This window comes from Rhipicephalus sanguineus, chromosome 2, assembly GCF_013339695.2.
Source record: "Rhipicephalus sanguineus isolate Rsan-2018 chromosome 2, BIME_Rsan_1.4, whole genome shotgun sequence".
Classification (NCBI taxonomy): Eukaryota; Metazoa; Arthropoda; class Arachnida; order Ixodida; family Ixodidae; genus Rhipicephalus; species Rhipicephalus sanguineus.
Window position 1 is genome coordinate 197,515,312 of NC_051177.1, and position 15,179 is coordinate 197,530,490.

Genomic DNA, 15,179 nt, shown 5'->3' on the forward strand with positions numbered 1-15,179 from the left:
GATCTAGAAAAAAAACTGGGCCATAAACAAGAAATTGAAGAATGTCATACCCACAAGCAGTGTTCAGGGATTCAGGAAAAAGAAACAGAATCAAAATCGGTCCAGTCATTCCCGTGCTACTCTTTCCACGAGCAATGCACAATGTCCAAAACACACTTGTGAGAAAAAGGCTATCAAAGTTTTCGAAGTTGTTTGCATTTGTTAGAACGCATCAGCACTGTAGTCCTTGGTGTCCTTGTGTAGAGGCAACCTTTTGCATCTCTGCCCTTTCACTTCATGCATGTGCGATGACTTCCTTGCTCGCTGAGCGTCTTTTTAGCAGCCCTGTGGAGGGTAAGGGCCCCAGGTTGCACACCCATTGCAGCACAAATCTTGGTGTAAGCTTGAAAGTTGCCTGCATTGTACCTCGCAACTGCCTCATGGACTGCTACTTCCACAGTGAAGTGGGAGGCATGCTGCTGCTTAGAAATTAGTGACCAAATCACCGAGTGAAGGCTTTCAGCGGCATTTTGTGTCTTGTTGCCACTGCAACGAGCCTGCAGTTGAGGGTGTTATGATCGGCCTGCCTGGCTTGGCGCCGCTTTGACGCATGAGTCGTTGCGGCTAGGACTACCCTGATTTCTTCCGGGTCAGCGGTTCCAGAGATGCCCCAAGAGCGGCGACAACACGAAGGTCGTTCGTCTATTATTCTCAGGTTGTCTGCGCCCCTCGTAAAACCCTTTGGGCACGCCTGACCGACTGACAGATTAGGAAGAGTTGTTGGCCGTCGAGGCGGCTTGCTTTGTCGTCAAGGTGCCCCGGACAAAGGGCCCAGCGTCTGGGAACCGTCTGCGGATGCATTTCCCACGTTCCCCGTGGCGCCTTGTTGCCGCTGTTTCCACAATTCGTGGTCTGCCTGGCGCTGCATACCCATCATTGCAACAGACTACGAAATTGACTTCCACGTAAGACTCAACGTCTTCGTGCTGTGCCGTGTAGTGCGCGGTGGGCAGTGTTTTTCCCTCGCCATGGGACGAACTGGACGTGCCTCTTTCTCCTTTCGTGGTTTGGGAAGGAGGCGGCGTTTCACCTTCCCCTTTTGGGGGCGGAGGTGAAGATGGAAATTTTCATTGGACTGTTCTCGCCTCCATTGTTTTTTCCTACAGGGAACCCTGGGAAGGCCAGGACATAAAATGCGAGCGCCGATGCGCTCCCGACAAGCTCTCACAAGTTCTCTCAAGCTCTCACGAGCTCCGAGAGCTTCCATGATGCTAACCCCATCATGTAGCAACACGCTACCTGTAAATAAACGTTACTGTTAACAGCTCCGGGCTCCTCTCCTCGACATCTTCCCGGGACTCTGGCTGGCTCCGGTCCTCTGGGCAGAACCCTGTTTACATCAAGGGTCAGACAGGCGTTGGTACACTGGCCGCAATGCTTCAACAACTTTGTTGGGCAGGTTATACGTGTGTGGAGGTTGTGGCTTCCCCTCTGCCTCTGCTGCACGGTGCCTGCACCAGCTGCGGGCACCGGAAGGACAGAGCTCGTGATGAGGTTCTGCATCTGTCGATGAAACATTATGAAAGGTGGCCATCACTGCTTTCTTCATGTCTTTGATGTCCGTGTTGCTTCGCAGTGCTAGGCCATAATAGCTGGTGAGCCTTTTGATCAAGTCCTGCGTCAGGCCAATGTCGTCACGGATAGCCATGCCATAACAACTAGTCAGTCTTTTAATCAGGTCTTGAGTCAGGCTGCCCCATCCTCCTAGTCGATCCTTCTTGCTTCTTGACACATGTGTTGGAGAGCTGTACCCATCCTCTCTTTGACATGATTTATACAGTCTTCTTTAGCCAGTGGAATAAATCTGTACGTTCTTTCTTCAGAAAGAGTGAGGAAAGTATCACTGTCTCCATCACAAACAATGGATGTGTACCGGAAATCATTCTTTCCAGTGCCCTTCTAAATAAAATTAAGGTGGGGGACATGGCATTCAGTGCCAATTTTCTTATTCCTTCGTAGGTTTTGATGAAAATTGGCACAGTTATTGCAAACATTTCTGGGATCAAATATCTGAGCAGTTTATTCAATAACGCGAGTTGGTCAGATATAAATTCAACTCCCTGCTTCACACACGCCACGCTCATTTGCAAACCGCGCCTGCGATGCGTTTCATCATCCACTCGGTCGCGGAAACGGTAATTTGCGAGGCATTCGTTATTTTAGAAGATTCATCAGAGCTAGCGGCGATACCAAGCACGAATCCAAGCGTGCCTAAATTGCGTCACCAGCGCTTTCTTTCAAGCCGATGTACTCGGCCGCGGGGTCCGGGAAGTCGGCGCACGATATGCTGGCTGGCGGCATTCGGCGACAATACGCAGTGCTCAGCCGCGGCGACGAACGTACTTGGTCTCTCATTTTGCGGCGCCGACGCCTCGGTGCGGTCAATGCGCGACGAGCTTGACCGGGAGTCCGCTGCCGATGCGTAAAGTGCCCATCCGCACTTTCGAGTAGCCAGCGGACGATGCGATTTGTTGCTTGCGACGAAGGACAGTGCGGCTTGTCCGCTAGCGCGATGTCCGTGCCCGCAAAGTTCGGATTCGTCTCATAAACCAGCGCCGTAAACGGAGTTAGGCCTAGCCACGACTCCGAGCAGTAAGCTCGGTCGCGGTGTGTGTGGCCGCGGTGCCCGATGTTTCAAAGCACGTCATGTTCGATCGCGAGTACAAAGAGTAGTCTCGCGAAGTTCTTCGTCACGGAGGACGAAGTGCTGACAAGCTGAACTACCCGAGACGCGCATCTGCGATGTTCGCGACGAGCGCGGCACGCTACCGTCTCTCGTACACTGATGACGGCGCTTCCGCTTGCAGCTGTCAAACTACAGGGTAATCATATTCTAAATTATCGTCGACCCGTGCATACAGAACGAGTGAACGCGTCACCAATGGGTGTTCTCTGGCGTCACTAAGTAGCGCGATTTTCGACAGTCGTAACATCAGGTAACATCGCGACGCGTAAGCAGCAGACGGCTGTCCTCTCGGAGCGAGCATCGGACCAATGACGAGGCGTGCTGGAGCAACATGGCGGACGCGGCCAATCGGAGGCCTCGAAACGACCTTCAGAGATGTGCTTTTTGTGCGCTTGTTTTTAAAGCGAGGAGCCAGCTGAGGCGGGGAATTTGAAAACGAAGACATGCTCTTTACGGCGAGCTCAAAATGGCGGCGCCCGGTTGTACCGTTGCGGAGCAAGAATTTTTTGAAAAGCACTGTTTTTATTGCGATAGCAATTATATGGACAGTCTCGGCTGGATTTTGCCGTCGCCGTCGCCGTCGCCGCCGTCATGCACCGTATATGTATAAGTATGTATATATATATAAAGGCCCCAAAGAAAAATAACTCAGAAAAATGCTTCCGAAGCGCGGAATCGAACCAGGGACTTCTTGCTCCGCAGCGAGCGGCGCTATCCACTACGCCACGAAACGCAGATCCTCCACGTAGCTAACGGCGAGCGTTATATACACACCATTTAGCGCTGGACGGACTCAGAGACAGAAGGCGATAATAAGCGTTTCTTCATTACCAGCGAGGTGGCGCTAGGAGCCCGACGGGCGCATTTAAAAGTCGTCGGCGAGCTCGCTCGCTTCTTCTTATATTTGCGCATGGGAGAAGCTTGCCCTTCCGCTGTCTGCTCGCGCGGTTTTCTCGTGGCGCGGGGTAGAGGAATGTTTCACGCTTTCACCGTGATGTCCGCGCTCATGTTACGGCGCGTACGAATGTCACTCGAGCTCAGGGACGCCGCTAAACAAACAAAGAGAAGATGAGCGCGAACTATCAAGTGTCACAGCTCGACACTTGAAGCACGCTAGTTTCCTTCGCTGCTTCGGCCGCCTTTGCAACAGAAGCGCTGGTCAAACTGAGAGTATCCATTGGCGAGCCTCACTTCGTATAGCATTAGTTCCTTGCTATCGCATTCATTGCTTCGCCCTTGCGGCGAAACTGTGACTTTTTTTGCGATCTCCACAATAATTTCCGACACCTCAGCCCGCGCAACTAATTTTTAAAGCACTTCTAGGTGGTTTTCGGTGAAGATATTTTGGAATCAGATAGAAAAAGGGCTACAGAAACTGAAAATGTGATTTTCAAAAAATCGATTTTTTTGCCATTTTGCGCGATACGAAAGCCGCGCCCCCCCTTATAAGTAAATTACCCTTTCACAATACCAAAGGCACAACTCTTACTGTGAGAAAGACATTTGGTAAGCAAGAAAACATGGAAAAAGAAAAGGAAGGCTGCAACAACACTACATTGGACTCCCCTCACCACATCGCAGTAACATCATAGATCTTTACAGCGTTTGCTAGGGCCTACATAGTTCTCAATAAGTAAAAATGAAGTGCATTACATTGTCCTGTGAGGGGGCCAGAGAGTTAACGTACCAAGTTTCAGCAAATTTTGTCGAGCCAATGTGGCAGAAAGACAAAGGCAGTGTCTCCTTCCACCGGGTGGAAGGAGACATTAGGTGGGCAAAGCGTTCGGTTCACCCATATAGCCGCTTAAAACCAGCTTGACTCGGCTTGAAGTGTATAAGTAGGTGGCGGCAGAGTAGCGTTCAGGCCCGTTTGTGTGGCTTGCGTGGTGTGTTGGCAGAGGAGGCACACTACTGTACTGATTTTGATATTGAGCGCGAACTGTGTGCATTAACGAGAACTGTGTGTGTTGTAGAAGTCGTAGCAAATCGTTGCCGCTTTTGTTGCGATGTCCTCCGGTTCAATGGACCACTGCCAAATCTATAAGCAATGATAACGAGCTGTACGAGCATGAGATAAAGGCCATGTGTTACGTGATTTGTGAAATGTGTCTGTTTGACGCACAGCTTGTACTGTGGCGTACGTGTATGTGTGGTAAGTGCGTGCTCTGCGTGGCCCGTTTGTGTGGCTTGCGTGGTGGGTGCTGGCAGGGGAGGCACGGCACTACGCACTACTGTACTGGTGTTGATATTGAGCGTGAACTGTGCGCATTAACGAGAACCACCTCTGACCGTAGGGACGTGATCGCGTTGTGTATGTTGTTGAAGTCGTAGCAAGTCGTTGCCGCTTTCGTTCCTGCGATGTTCAGTGGACCATTGCCAAAACGTTCAGTGGACCATTGCCAAATCTATCAGATATGATAACGAGCTGTACGAGTATGAGATAAAGGCCATGAGTTACGTGATTTGTGAATGTCTGTCTGACGCACAGCACTGTGGCGGACATGTATGTGTGGTAAGTGCGTGCTTTGCGTGGATCGATCGCTTACAGTTGGAAAGTCATTTGGGCGAAGTGTACTTGAACCATCACTTTTATTTAACGATGCGTCTAGGGTTACGTCCAGACGTAACTGTAGCCGTCGCTATCGTTACGCCCAGACGTAACTGTCCACGGGGTCCACGGTGCAATTCTGCCTCCGTGGTTACGCGTCCTATGCGCAGACTAAAACAACTCCTTTGTTTTTAATCTACTGTCCCTGAGAATATTTGACGTAAGTTAGGGGTGGTCACCTTGTGGTCGGTGTGAAAGGTTAGACGTTTGCACCTATCCACTGTAACTGTAACGTTCAGCACGGCCGCTCGCTGAATTAAGCGGCCATACATTCAGTATCACTGTCGTATCACCGATTTACCAGCATCACTTATGTATTGAGACGTGCGTGGCTTGTTTTGCCGGACTGTTTCGCGTATCAGCAGCTCTGTTGTCGAGACAGACCAGCTGACGCACTTTAGGAAGACGTTAATTTCGGCCTCCGCCGGAGCCACGCTGCCTTCAGCCATCGTCTCGGGTGCTGCCTTTTCCTTAGCTTCGTTGAAGCGGTCAACCTCAGTTTGGGGCAATCACGGTTAGTGAAATAAAAGTGAAATAACTGCAGGTCTCCATCGAACTTGATGTAAGTACGGTTTGCGTGCCCGTGTTGATGTATCACACGTCCACTAGGGTTACGTCCATACAATAACAATCGGTACAGCTGCCCCGCGTGTGTACACATAAATGTCGTCTTTAGAAAGCCTCCTTCCGTCCAGTTATGTTGGTGCAGCCTACTTGGCCTACTCACAACACATTGTTGCGAGATTGGGCTCACCGTCGCGGCGTTAGCAGTGTAGTATGGATGGGCGGTCGGCGGCACATATCCAATTAAGTGTTGCACATATCCAAGAAAGCGCGTTGACTACAGCCCAATGGTGGTATATACGCCCTCCATTGCCACATTAATGCACGAAGCCGTCCTAACGTTCCTATTACGTGTGTGAGAAGTGCAATCCGCCAATCAATGGGGTACTGGCCTTCGGCGACAGTCGTGTTTTCCACTGTGCTCGATGTTTTTTTTTCTTGCTTTATTTGTACGTGCTTAGGTTGTGTTCTGCCCATACTACAATATAAATGGTGTTGTGCGACTGAACCAATATACTTCTTGTTGTAGCGGCTACAAAAAAAAAAAAAAGCCTGTATTTCTGTGTAATTATAGTTGAAGTGGAACTCTGTGCACTCTGCTTTTCTGTTTGCATGATTCCGTGTACCTCTCTAGAAGTGCGTGACTTGAGGTCTTTTTTACTGCTAACCGGCCTTTGCAGACTATAGTTCATGCTTGGTATCACAAGGATTTCTAAATCGCCAACACTTCACGAGATTGCGAACAGTCATTTACGAAAAGTCCTTAAAACACAGTTCTCTCCCGACTGACTGGAAAATGGCATCGGTTGCTCAATCTGGCCCGCGCAACGTTATCAATAACTACCGCCCCATTTCACTCACTTCTTTGTGCTGCAAAATTCTTGAACACTTTTATATACCGCCATTGTTAAGCATATAGATAGTAATTCTTTATTGAACTCAAACCAGCACGGATTTAGACATGAACTATCGTGCGTCACACAACTGGTAGAGTTCACACATGTTTTAGCAGCAGCACTGGACGATAACTCTTCGGTTGATTGTATTTTCCTCGACTTTCAGAAGGCGTTCGACACCGTTTCGCACTACTTATTACTGCAAAAACTGTCCAGCTTTGACATTAATCCCCAAGTTATTGCATGGGTTGCTGAATATTTACGTGAGAGGCGACAATGCGCAGTTGTAAACGGCGAACAGTCTGCAATAACTGATGTTACGTCAGGGGTGCCTCAGGGATCAGTACTGGGACCCCTTCTTTTCTTACTTTATATCAATGAGATTAACGAAAACGTACAATATCATATTAGGCTATTTGCAGATGACTGCATATTATACCGCAAAATTACCTCTGAAACTGACTGATCTGTGGTCCAAAACGACTTATGTGCGATACACGCATGGTGTGAGCGATGGGAAATGAAACTGAAGCTTAAGAAAACGGTGTGCATGAGGTTCACCAGAAAAAAAAAAAGTCCAGGTGAATTCGAATACACAATAAACTGCTCACCGGTAAAAATGGTGTGCGAATACAAATACCTAGGCGTTTACTTTTGCCCCTCTTTATCATGGCGTCGGCATGTGGATTATACCGTAGGTAAAGCTTGTCGAAGTTTGGGATTTTTGCGACGAAATACACGTGCATTTCCACAGCAAACCCGGGAGTTATTATATAAAACATACGTAAGATCAGTGCTGGAATACGCGTGCTGCGTGTGGGACCCTTCAACAGCATCAAACAAAGAAAGATTAGAAAAAGTTCAGTCCATGGCGGCAAGATATATGTGCTTAATATACCCATGTATGACAGACAGTTTAGTTCAACGGAATCTAAGGCGATATTAAAATGGAAGTCTCTGCAGCATGCGAAGAGCGTCATTTCAACTGAAGCTATTACACAGCATATATCATTTTCATACTCGAATTCCCCGTGACGTATACATTAACCGGCCTCACTACACATCAGCACGCAAAGATCACGAACACAATTAAGATAAGAGAATATAAATGCAATACATCGTCCTTCAGCAACTCTTTTTTTCCCAGAACTATCAGTCAGTGGAATCGACTTCCTTCCACAATTGTAGGAATTTCGTCTAATGACGCATTCTTTTCTGCAATAAAAATGATTGAATCTTTTGACCACTGAGCCTTAAAAGAAATCATGCGTACGCCTGGTAATCACCATGATCTATACTGTATCCCATTTGTAAACTGTACGTGTTGTTTTCTTTTAGTGCTTCCTTTGCATCTTGTGCTGTACTATATATTTACCACTGTCGCGCTTTGTTGTAATTACTGTTCGCATTGCCATTAACTATTATCACTGTGCTTTCTGTTTATTTTAGATTGCTTTCCCAATGCATACGACATTTTTGATGTAGCTGTGTTCGACGCAGCTGTGTACGTTTGTGTCGGCGTAGAATAATCTACATTTTAATTTTCACCTGCAACTTTCATGCTTGTTCTTCTTCTGTACCCCCCCCCCCCTCCACTCTACGTAATGCCTGTATGGGCGCTATGGGTATTAAATAAATAAAATAAAATAATAATTGTGTCTCAAAAATTCTGCATTCACACCTCCATACCGACACGTGCATGCACTCACTTATTAAAAATATAAAACAGCGCTTTTTTAAACACAAGACGAAGGAAAGAAGAGACGTATGTGTCCCTCCATTCCTTCGTCTTGTGTTTAAAAAAGCGCTGCTTTATATTTTTACCATGGAACCTCACCAACTCGCCCAATTTGCGTGTCTTGCTCACTTATTAGTCTGCATACAAGCCTTGGAAATTGAAATGCTTGTTTATATCGTGCAGACATACGTACAAGCATTTGATGCTGTGCTAACACAACGGAATAGGCTGCCCTCTGAGGACGCGCGCAGGACGTTCGCACACTAGCGAACACGGTGTGGCTAGCAGACGATGCAGGGAGCCATAATCAGCTGCTAAAGTTACGTCCACCGTGTGATTCACAATGCGCACTTAAGTTTAATAATTATCTTGCCAGTCTCAGTGGTTGGCTCGTGTCACTGGGACGCTGTCGCTTCGTGGTGCGCCGTCGTCGCTCCACTATTTTGCTCGAGTGGCTGGTGTCACTACAGCAAGAGTACGGAGCGCGACGTGGGCTGGGGCGTCCACCGCTGCCACCAAGGCGATTTCCTTAAACAAAAAATATTACGGCGCCCGTGGAGCACTTAATAAAAAAAGAGAGAGAAGGACAACAGCGAGGTTCGAACCAACGTCCTCGCAGATCCGAGCACGACACGTACTAGCCCGCTGCGCCACTAGAGCCGATCGGTTCGGTGCGTCTCATCTCACGCTGGACGTAACTTTAAGATTTGTTATTCTTACGTCCAGACGTAACTGCAACGGCTCCTATAGTTACGTCTAGACGTAACGCGCTAGACACTCCGTTCTTCCTTTCCATCAAGAACCACTACTATTACAGACATTCACAAATCGCATACACATGGCCTTTATCTCACGCTTGTTATCGTTGCTTATAGATTTGGCGGCGGTCCACTGAACACGGGGACATCGCAGAAACAAAAGCGGCAACGACTTGCACACAAATCACTTTCTACAACACTCTACACAACGCGACTACGTCCCCACGGTTACACCACGGCCAGAGGCGGTTCTCGTGCACACAGTTCACGTTCAAAACCAACACCAGTAGTGCCGTCTCTGCCAACACCCACCACACCACGCAGAAATAAACGGCGGCCTGAACGCTACTCTGCCGCCACCTACTTACACACTTCAAGCCAAGTCAAGCCGGTTTTAAGCGGCTATATGGGTGAACCGAACGCTTTACCCCACCTACCGTCTCCTGCCACCCGCGCGCAGGAGACGCGGCCAAAGACAAAACAACACTTCAAAAGCCATGACATCATGCTGACATGATATTTCGGCGTGAAATATTAAAATGGAACTTTGACCTTCATTTTCTTTTCTATTAATAAACCTATGATGGTGAAATTAATAACAATAGCATTCTAAAAGACTAACTTATCAGCCTATATTGATCAATTGTATCACTTTGTATCTCTTTAACTGAGCTTCATCATCTGCAAATGTCACGCTGTGGTCAAAATGTCGAACTGCACTCTTTAAATTGTTCTTACCAGCAGGTCAAGGGAGCTAGGGAGATATGAATTTGGCGTGTAGAGATAAAAAACTAGGGGTGTGCGAATATTCGAAATTTCGAATATTTTTCAAATAGTGTTTGCTATTCAATTCGATTCGCACTGAAATTTTACTATTCGAACTATTCGAACTTCCCAAAGACAAATGCAGTCAACGTCCGATTGAAAGTGACCCCTTCAGATTTTTAATATGCTTCACCTCATTACACTCTCATATTGCGGCAAAGCTGTCTTTCAAGCTCCGTTACTGTCGAACTTGGCCAAGAGAGAAAGTCCGATTGTAAGTGGTCCCTAGAGTTTCAATATGCTTCATCTCATCACACCCCCGTATTCCGGCAAAGCTGCCTTTCAGGCTCCGTTACGGTCGGGCTTAGGCAAGAGACATTCAACGTCCGATTGGAAGTGGGCCCTAGATTTTCAATATGCTTCACCTCATCACACCCCCATATTGCGGCAAAGCTGCCTTTCAAGCTCCGCTACGGTCGCAAATGTATTAACGTAAGAAAACGCTGGTTCCAATATGGAGATGAAAGATGTGGCAGAGTTGGGGGCTCAATTAATGCTGTTTTTGACCTGAAATTTGGGCAGGAAGTCCGAAAAATCGAACGCCGAAGCTTTTTAGTATCCAAAATTTCAGACGTTCTTATGTATCGACGTCTACGAGGCAGATTTGGAACTCATGACTTGAAGGGAGCACACCCTTGTCCGCCACATCAGTTGGCCTTCCACAGCAGTTGAAAGAGGAGGAGAGGCTGAGGAAATGGCATCTCTGCCTATCACGTGAAAGTGTTGTTGGCAACACTTTGGTTGCACCAAATCATGTACATAAATACAATTCGGCCTCTACATTGCCTCATTCTTGATAAGACAACTATGAAACACCACCCCACCAGCGCTTCATCAACCTAGCGAAAAGAAACACTTTCATGTTGCTATCTCACAAGAACATACTTAGGGATTCTCTGCAACTTTTTCTGTAATTTCACTTCGAATTATTCGAAAAATGTTTGAGAAATATTCGAAAATTATTTGAAAATTATTCAATTCGATTCACACTCAATCTTTATTATTCGAATTCGCTTCGCACCCAAAATTTTGCTATTCGCACAGCTCTATAAAAAACATTACCATTGATAGTGCGAACAAGCTGCACTTATGAGATGCATTGAAGATGTTATAACAACACAATTAAGAGAACTGCAGGCTCCTGCTACTGTAAAGGCTCATTGACCCCTGTGAATATCACCGGTCGTGTGACCAGGTTAGCCATAAGGTGATCGATTGCAAAAGGTTGCCAATGGCTGTTTTGGTCGAAAAGTCACTACTTTGGCTCTGTTGTTCGCTGCTTGATTTTTCAGTCCCACAACTGTGGTTGCAAACCTCCAAACCAGTAGGATGTGCAGGAGCAGGACATCAGCTTGTTACACGAGGCAATAGTAGGGCGAGCAGATGTAAATTGCATGTGGCGACGAGTAGGTTGCGCTAGCTGTTGTGAACATTGGGTGCCTTGAGCCACTCCTTGGTCGCCATTGGCAAGTGGTCGTGCAACCGGTGCTAGTTCCAAGTGCGAATGAGCCTTAAGGGGGGAAGCGGGTCTTTGAGACCGAAAATCAGAAAAAAAAATCGAATTTTTGAAAATGTTTTATTTGGATTCTGCCGCTACTGATGCATAACCTCGCCAATTTTCATTCGTCTTAGATCAGTATTTTAGCCGTGACAGCATTTTATGTGCCATCAGCGAGCTAAATTTTTAGCGATGAACGCGTAAAAAACGGGCTTATTCAGCGCTGCGCTGTTGCCGTTCTACGTTCCCTACGGCAGCCATCTTGGTCGCATTCGAAAGAGCCGCGCTTTTTCTTGAATATCCCGCCGCCCTTGTTTCCGTCCACTCAGAATTCATGTAGAAAATCCGCGCCAAAAAAAGGTCCCTCCGCGTGAGCCTATTGGCACAGTGAGCCCACGTGACTAAATAACGCCTTCCGATTCGTCGGGCCTCCCGCGCTGTCTGCTACAGTGCACGCAAAGCGGCAAGTGATGTCGCCGTAGTATAACTGTGTTCTCGTCGATTTTCGTCCGTAAAGTTCCAACCCGCGCAAGCTGGCAAGAAACTGGAGCAGGCGTTTTTATCATCCTCAACAAAGACTGCACGTTGCGGCGGCTTACTGGCACGGCGCCAAGCGAGCTAGACGAAGTGCGCCGCAGCCGCCGGGAGTGAATTAGGCCTACGCTCTCGGCCGCGTTTTGGAACTTTGATCGTGGCGAAGCCACATCGAAAGTTGCGCAGCGCTCATAAATTCGAAAAAAAAAAAAGCGAGATCACGGCTCGAGTGCATCAGACGCGCATCCAGCGGAGGACGGCGTGGCGGGGGAACGCGATTCATCGGTCGAAATGCCGACTTCACCTGTGTCGGCGGCCGCCTCGACGACGTCAGTGATAGGCAGCGTGGTAGAAGGATCGACACGACGTTCTTGACTAGCGCCGATCGTGCGCAACAGCAGAAAAAGACTGAAGATAAGATCTCCGGCTTATCGGCAACTTCCGCTAGCGAGCGCAAGCTGCGGACGCTCGCAACAGCGTGCGAGGGCTCTGACCCGTCGGCGGCTAACTACGGCATCGTCGACTTCTCCGCAATCAACAAACTGCTTGAAAGGACATGCAATGGGGCCGTTTCGATTGGAAACTGCGATAAACTACTCTCCTGGTGTCTTCTAAGGCATTTATTTGCAAAGTAAACAATTTTTGCTTGTGTAGCACTCCTTGAAGATACGGAGTTTCGTTTTTTGCTTTTTTCTCAGTTTCAATTTTTTGGCCACCTTTCATTCTTTTAACGAGCGTTTCTCAGCTTTGGTACACTCGATTTTGATTATTGTATTACTGAAAAGCTGGATGTTTTGTGAGTGCAACAAAGTGTCATATGTTACTATAGAAAAGCGTAAATTTTTAAAAGAGAGAAAATAACAAAAATATATTTTCTCGGTAATCGAATGGCAAACTTTGAAGCTTCATAACTTTTGTTGTAGGAAAGCTAGAACCATAAAATTTGCTTTTTGAACTCTGATAACTGTAGAATGCAATGACATTTAATTCAGCAGGATCCGAGTAGCCAATATATCAAAAAGGTGATTAAACGAAATTTTAATGAATGATTAATTTAAAAAATTGTCATAAGGGCTACATAAAAACTCAGTTCATATTTGATATTTACACATGTAAATACATGATCACCGAAGTTTTCATCATCCTAACTTAAATAAAAAGATGCTTCATGTCAAAGTGCCTCTTCCCCCTTAAAAACAATGCTTTCAGTCTTTTCTGATTTTCTCAGTTTCATTTTTTCAGCCAGTGTGCAAACTTCTGATCACGTTTTCTCAGCTTCCACAAGTCCAATTTTAATCATTCTTCTTTTGTTTAGAACCTAAGTGTTTGGTAAGTGCCGTACTACTACCAAGTAATGCAAGATAATGTTATTTATTAAAACAAATGTCACTTTTGATCAAAGTAATTGAGCTGGTACTGCAAACATGAACTTCAAATGCCTACAACTTTTGTTCTAGACAAGCTAGAATGACGAAACTTGTTGTTTGGCACTCCTTGGTTACAGTAGGTTATAATGACATGGAGTTTAGCAAAAACTATGCAGTACATTTTTTTGGAAAGATGACAAAAGATTTTTACCAAAATGTCTCTGTTAAGAAAGAATGGTATAACATGCATTAAAACAAGTTGTGTATTTAAGATCAGCATACAAAACTACATAAACCTTGAAATTTTCATCATTCTAACTCAAATTTTGAAAAATGTTTTTCAAAGGCCCACATATCCCCTTAACTGTACATGCTGTCGTCTATACACTGATAGTACAAGCATGCATGTAAATTTAACAGATGTGCACAAAGAAAAGGGAGGATAGGACACACATAGCATGCCATGTGTCCATGATGCTCTCTGTGCAGCCTTCCACTTTAACATACTTTGACCTGCTGCGGGATATTAAAATCAATCGAACATTCCATCCAAATAGCACTTCATACTCATACGGCCATAGATTCTTGTAGAAGCATTGAATAGACGAATTTTCCAGTCGTGCACATTTTGGGAACACTTATTTGTTACGTAGCTGCGACTCGCATTGTGGCCGGCTTTTGTGCAGGTGGCCGAGGACTTTGTGAACTTCATGCGCATGGCACTTCTGGTGATCATCAGCGGCGGCATTGTGGCACATGCGCTGCTCTACCCGGACTACCCGTTCAACCTGGAGCTCCTCAGGAGAACATTTCATCGTGCATGGTTCTCCCTCTTCCTCACGCCCATCGCTGACCTCGAAGGTGAGCTGACGGTTCGTCCACGGCCAACGGTACTGACGTACAGTGAACGCATGCTCTGCAGCAGTATCCAGATCCTTGCATAGCCTAACAATGGTGCACGTTTCCTGGGCAAGAACAAGAGTGTTATAAATTGGATCTGCACGTACTCCTGAGTTTCAGGGTAACTAGCAACTCGCAGGATTATTCTCCAGCAGTAACAAAAACTATAAATATTTGACGATGCCTTTCAGAATTTCACTGTTCCCTGCTATTTTGATAGAAACAACTAACGAAACCAACCGACAATTCATTTCAGCCAAGGAAAGCACAGGCGTCATTATATGTTTTTTGTAGGGGTGTGCGAATATTCGAATATTTTTTTGAAAGTGTTGGCTATTCGATTCGATTCACGCCGGCATTTTACTGTTTGAATTATTTGAACTTCCAAAAAATAAGTACAGTAGAACCCCGCTGATACGTTTTTGAAGGGACCGTAGGAAATAAACGTAAGAGACGGGAAACGTAAGAGCCGAAAAACAGGAAAACCGGCAAAATATTTAGTGGTACAGAATTTTATTTCAATTCTTACGAGCAGCACGAAAATTGGCGCGCTCAGTCGCGATCTAGTCGATGGATAGAAACGCGGAGCTTAGGACGGCATCATCCACAGAAATGTAATCAACGTATGTGATTTCTTTAACACCAACAGCTGTAGGCATGAGAGAACTAAGCACACGCAATCACGACCGGCGCGGCGAGTCCGACCGCGAACCGCACGCACGACCATGCGAGCTCCAACTCCTCTCGTTCTGCGACAAATAACGAT

At 46.5% G+C, this 15,179-nt stretch overlaps 1 protein-coding gene across 1 annotated transcript in view; it reads left to right on the plus strand.

Annotated features, from left to right (window-relative positions):
* LOC119383978 (protein ced-11) overlaps positions 1-15,179 on the plus strand; it is a 93,635-nt gene that overhangs the window by 20,190 nt on the left and 58,266 nt on the right. Inside the window, exon 6 of the mRNA XM_037652262.2 lies at positions 14,200-14,374. Within this exon, the coding sequence (XP_037508190.1) occupies positions 14,200-14,374 (175 nt within the window). The remainder of the gene's footprint in view (positions 1-14,199; positions 14,375-15,179) is intronic.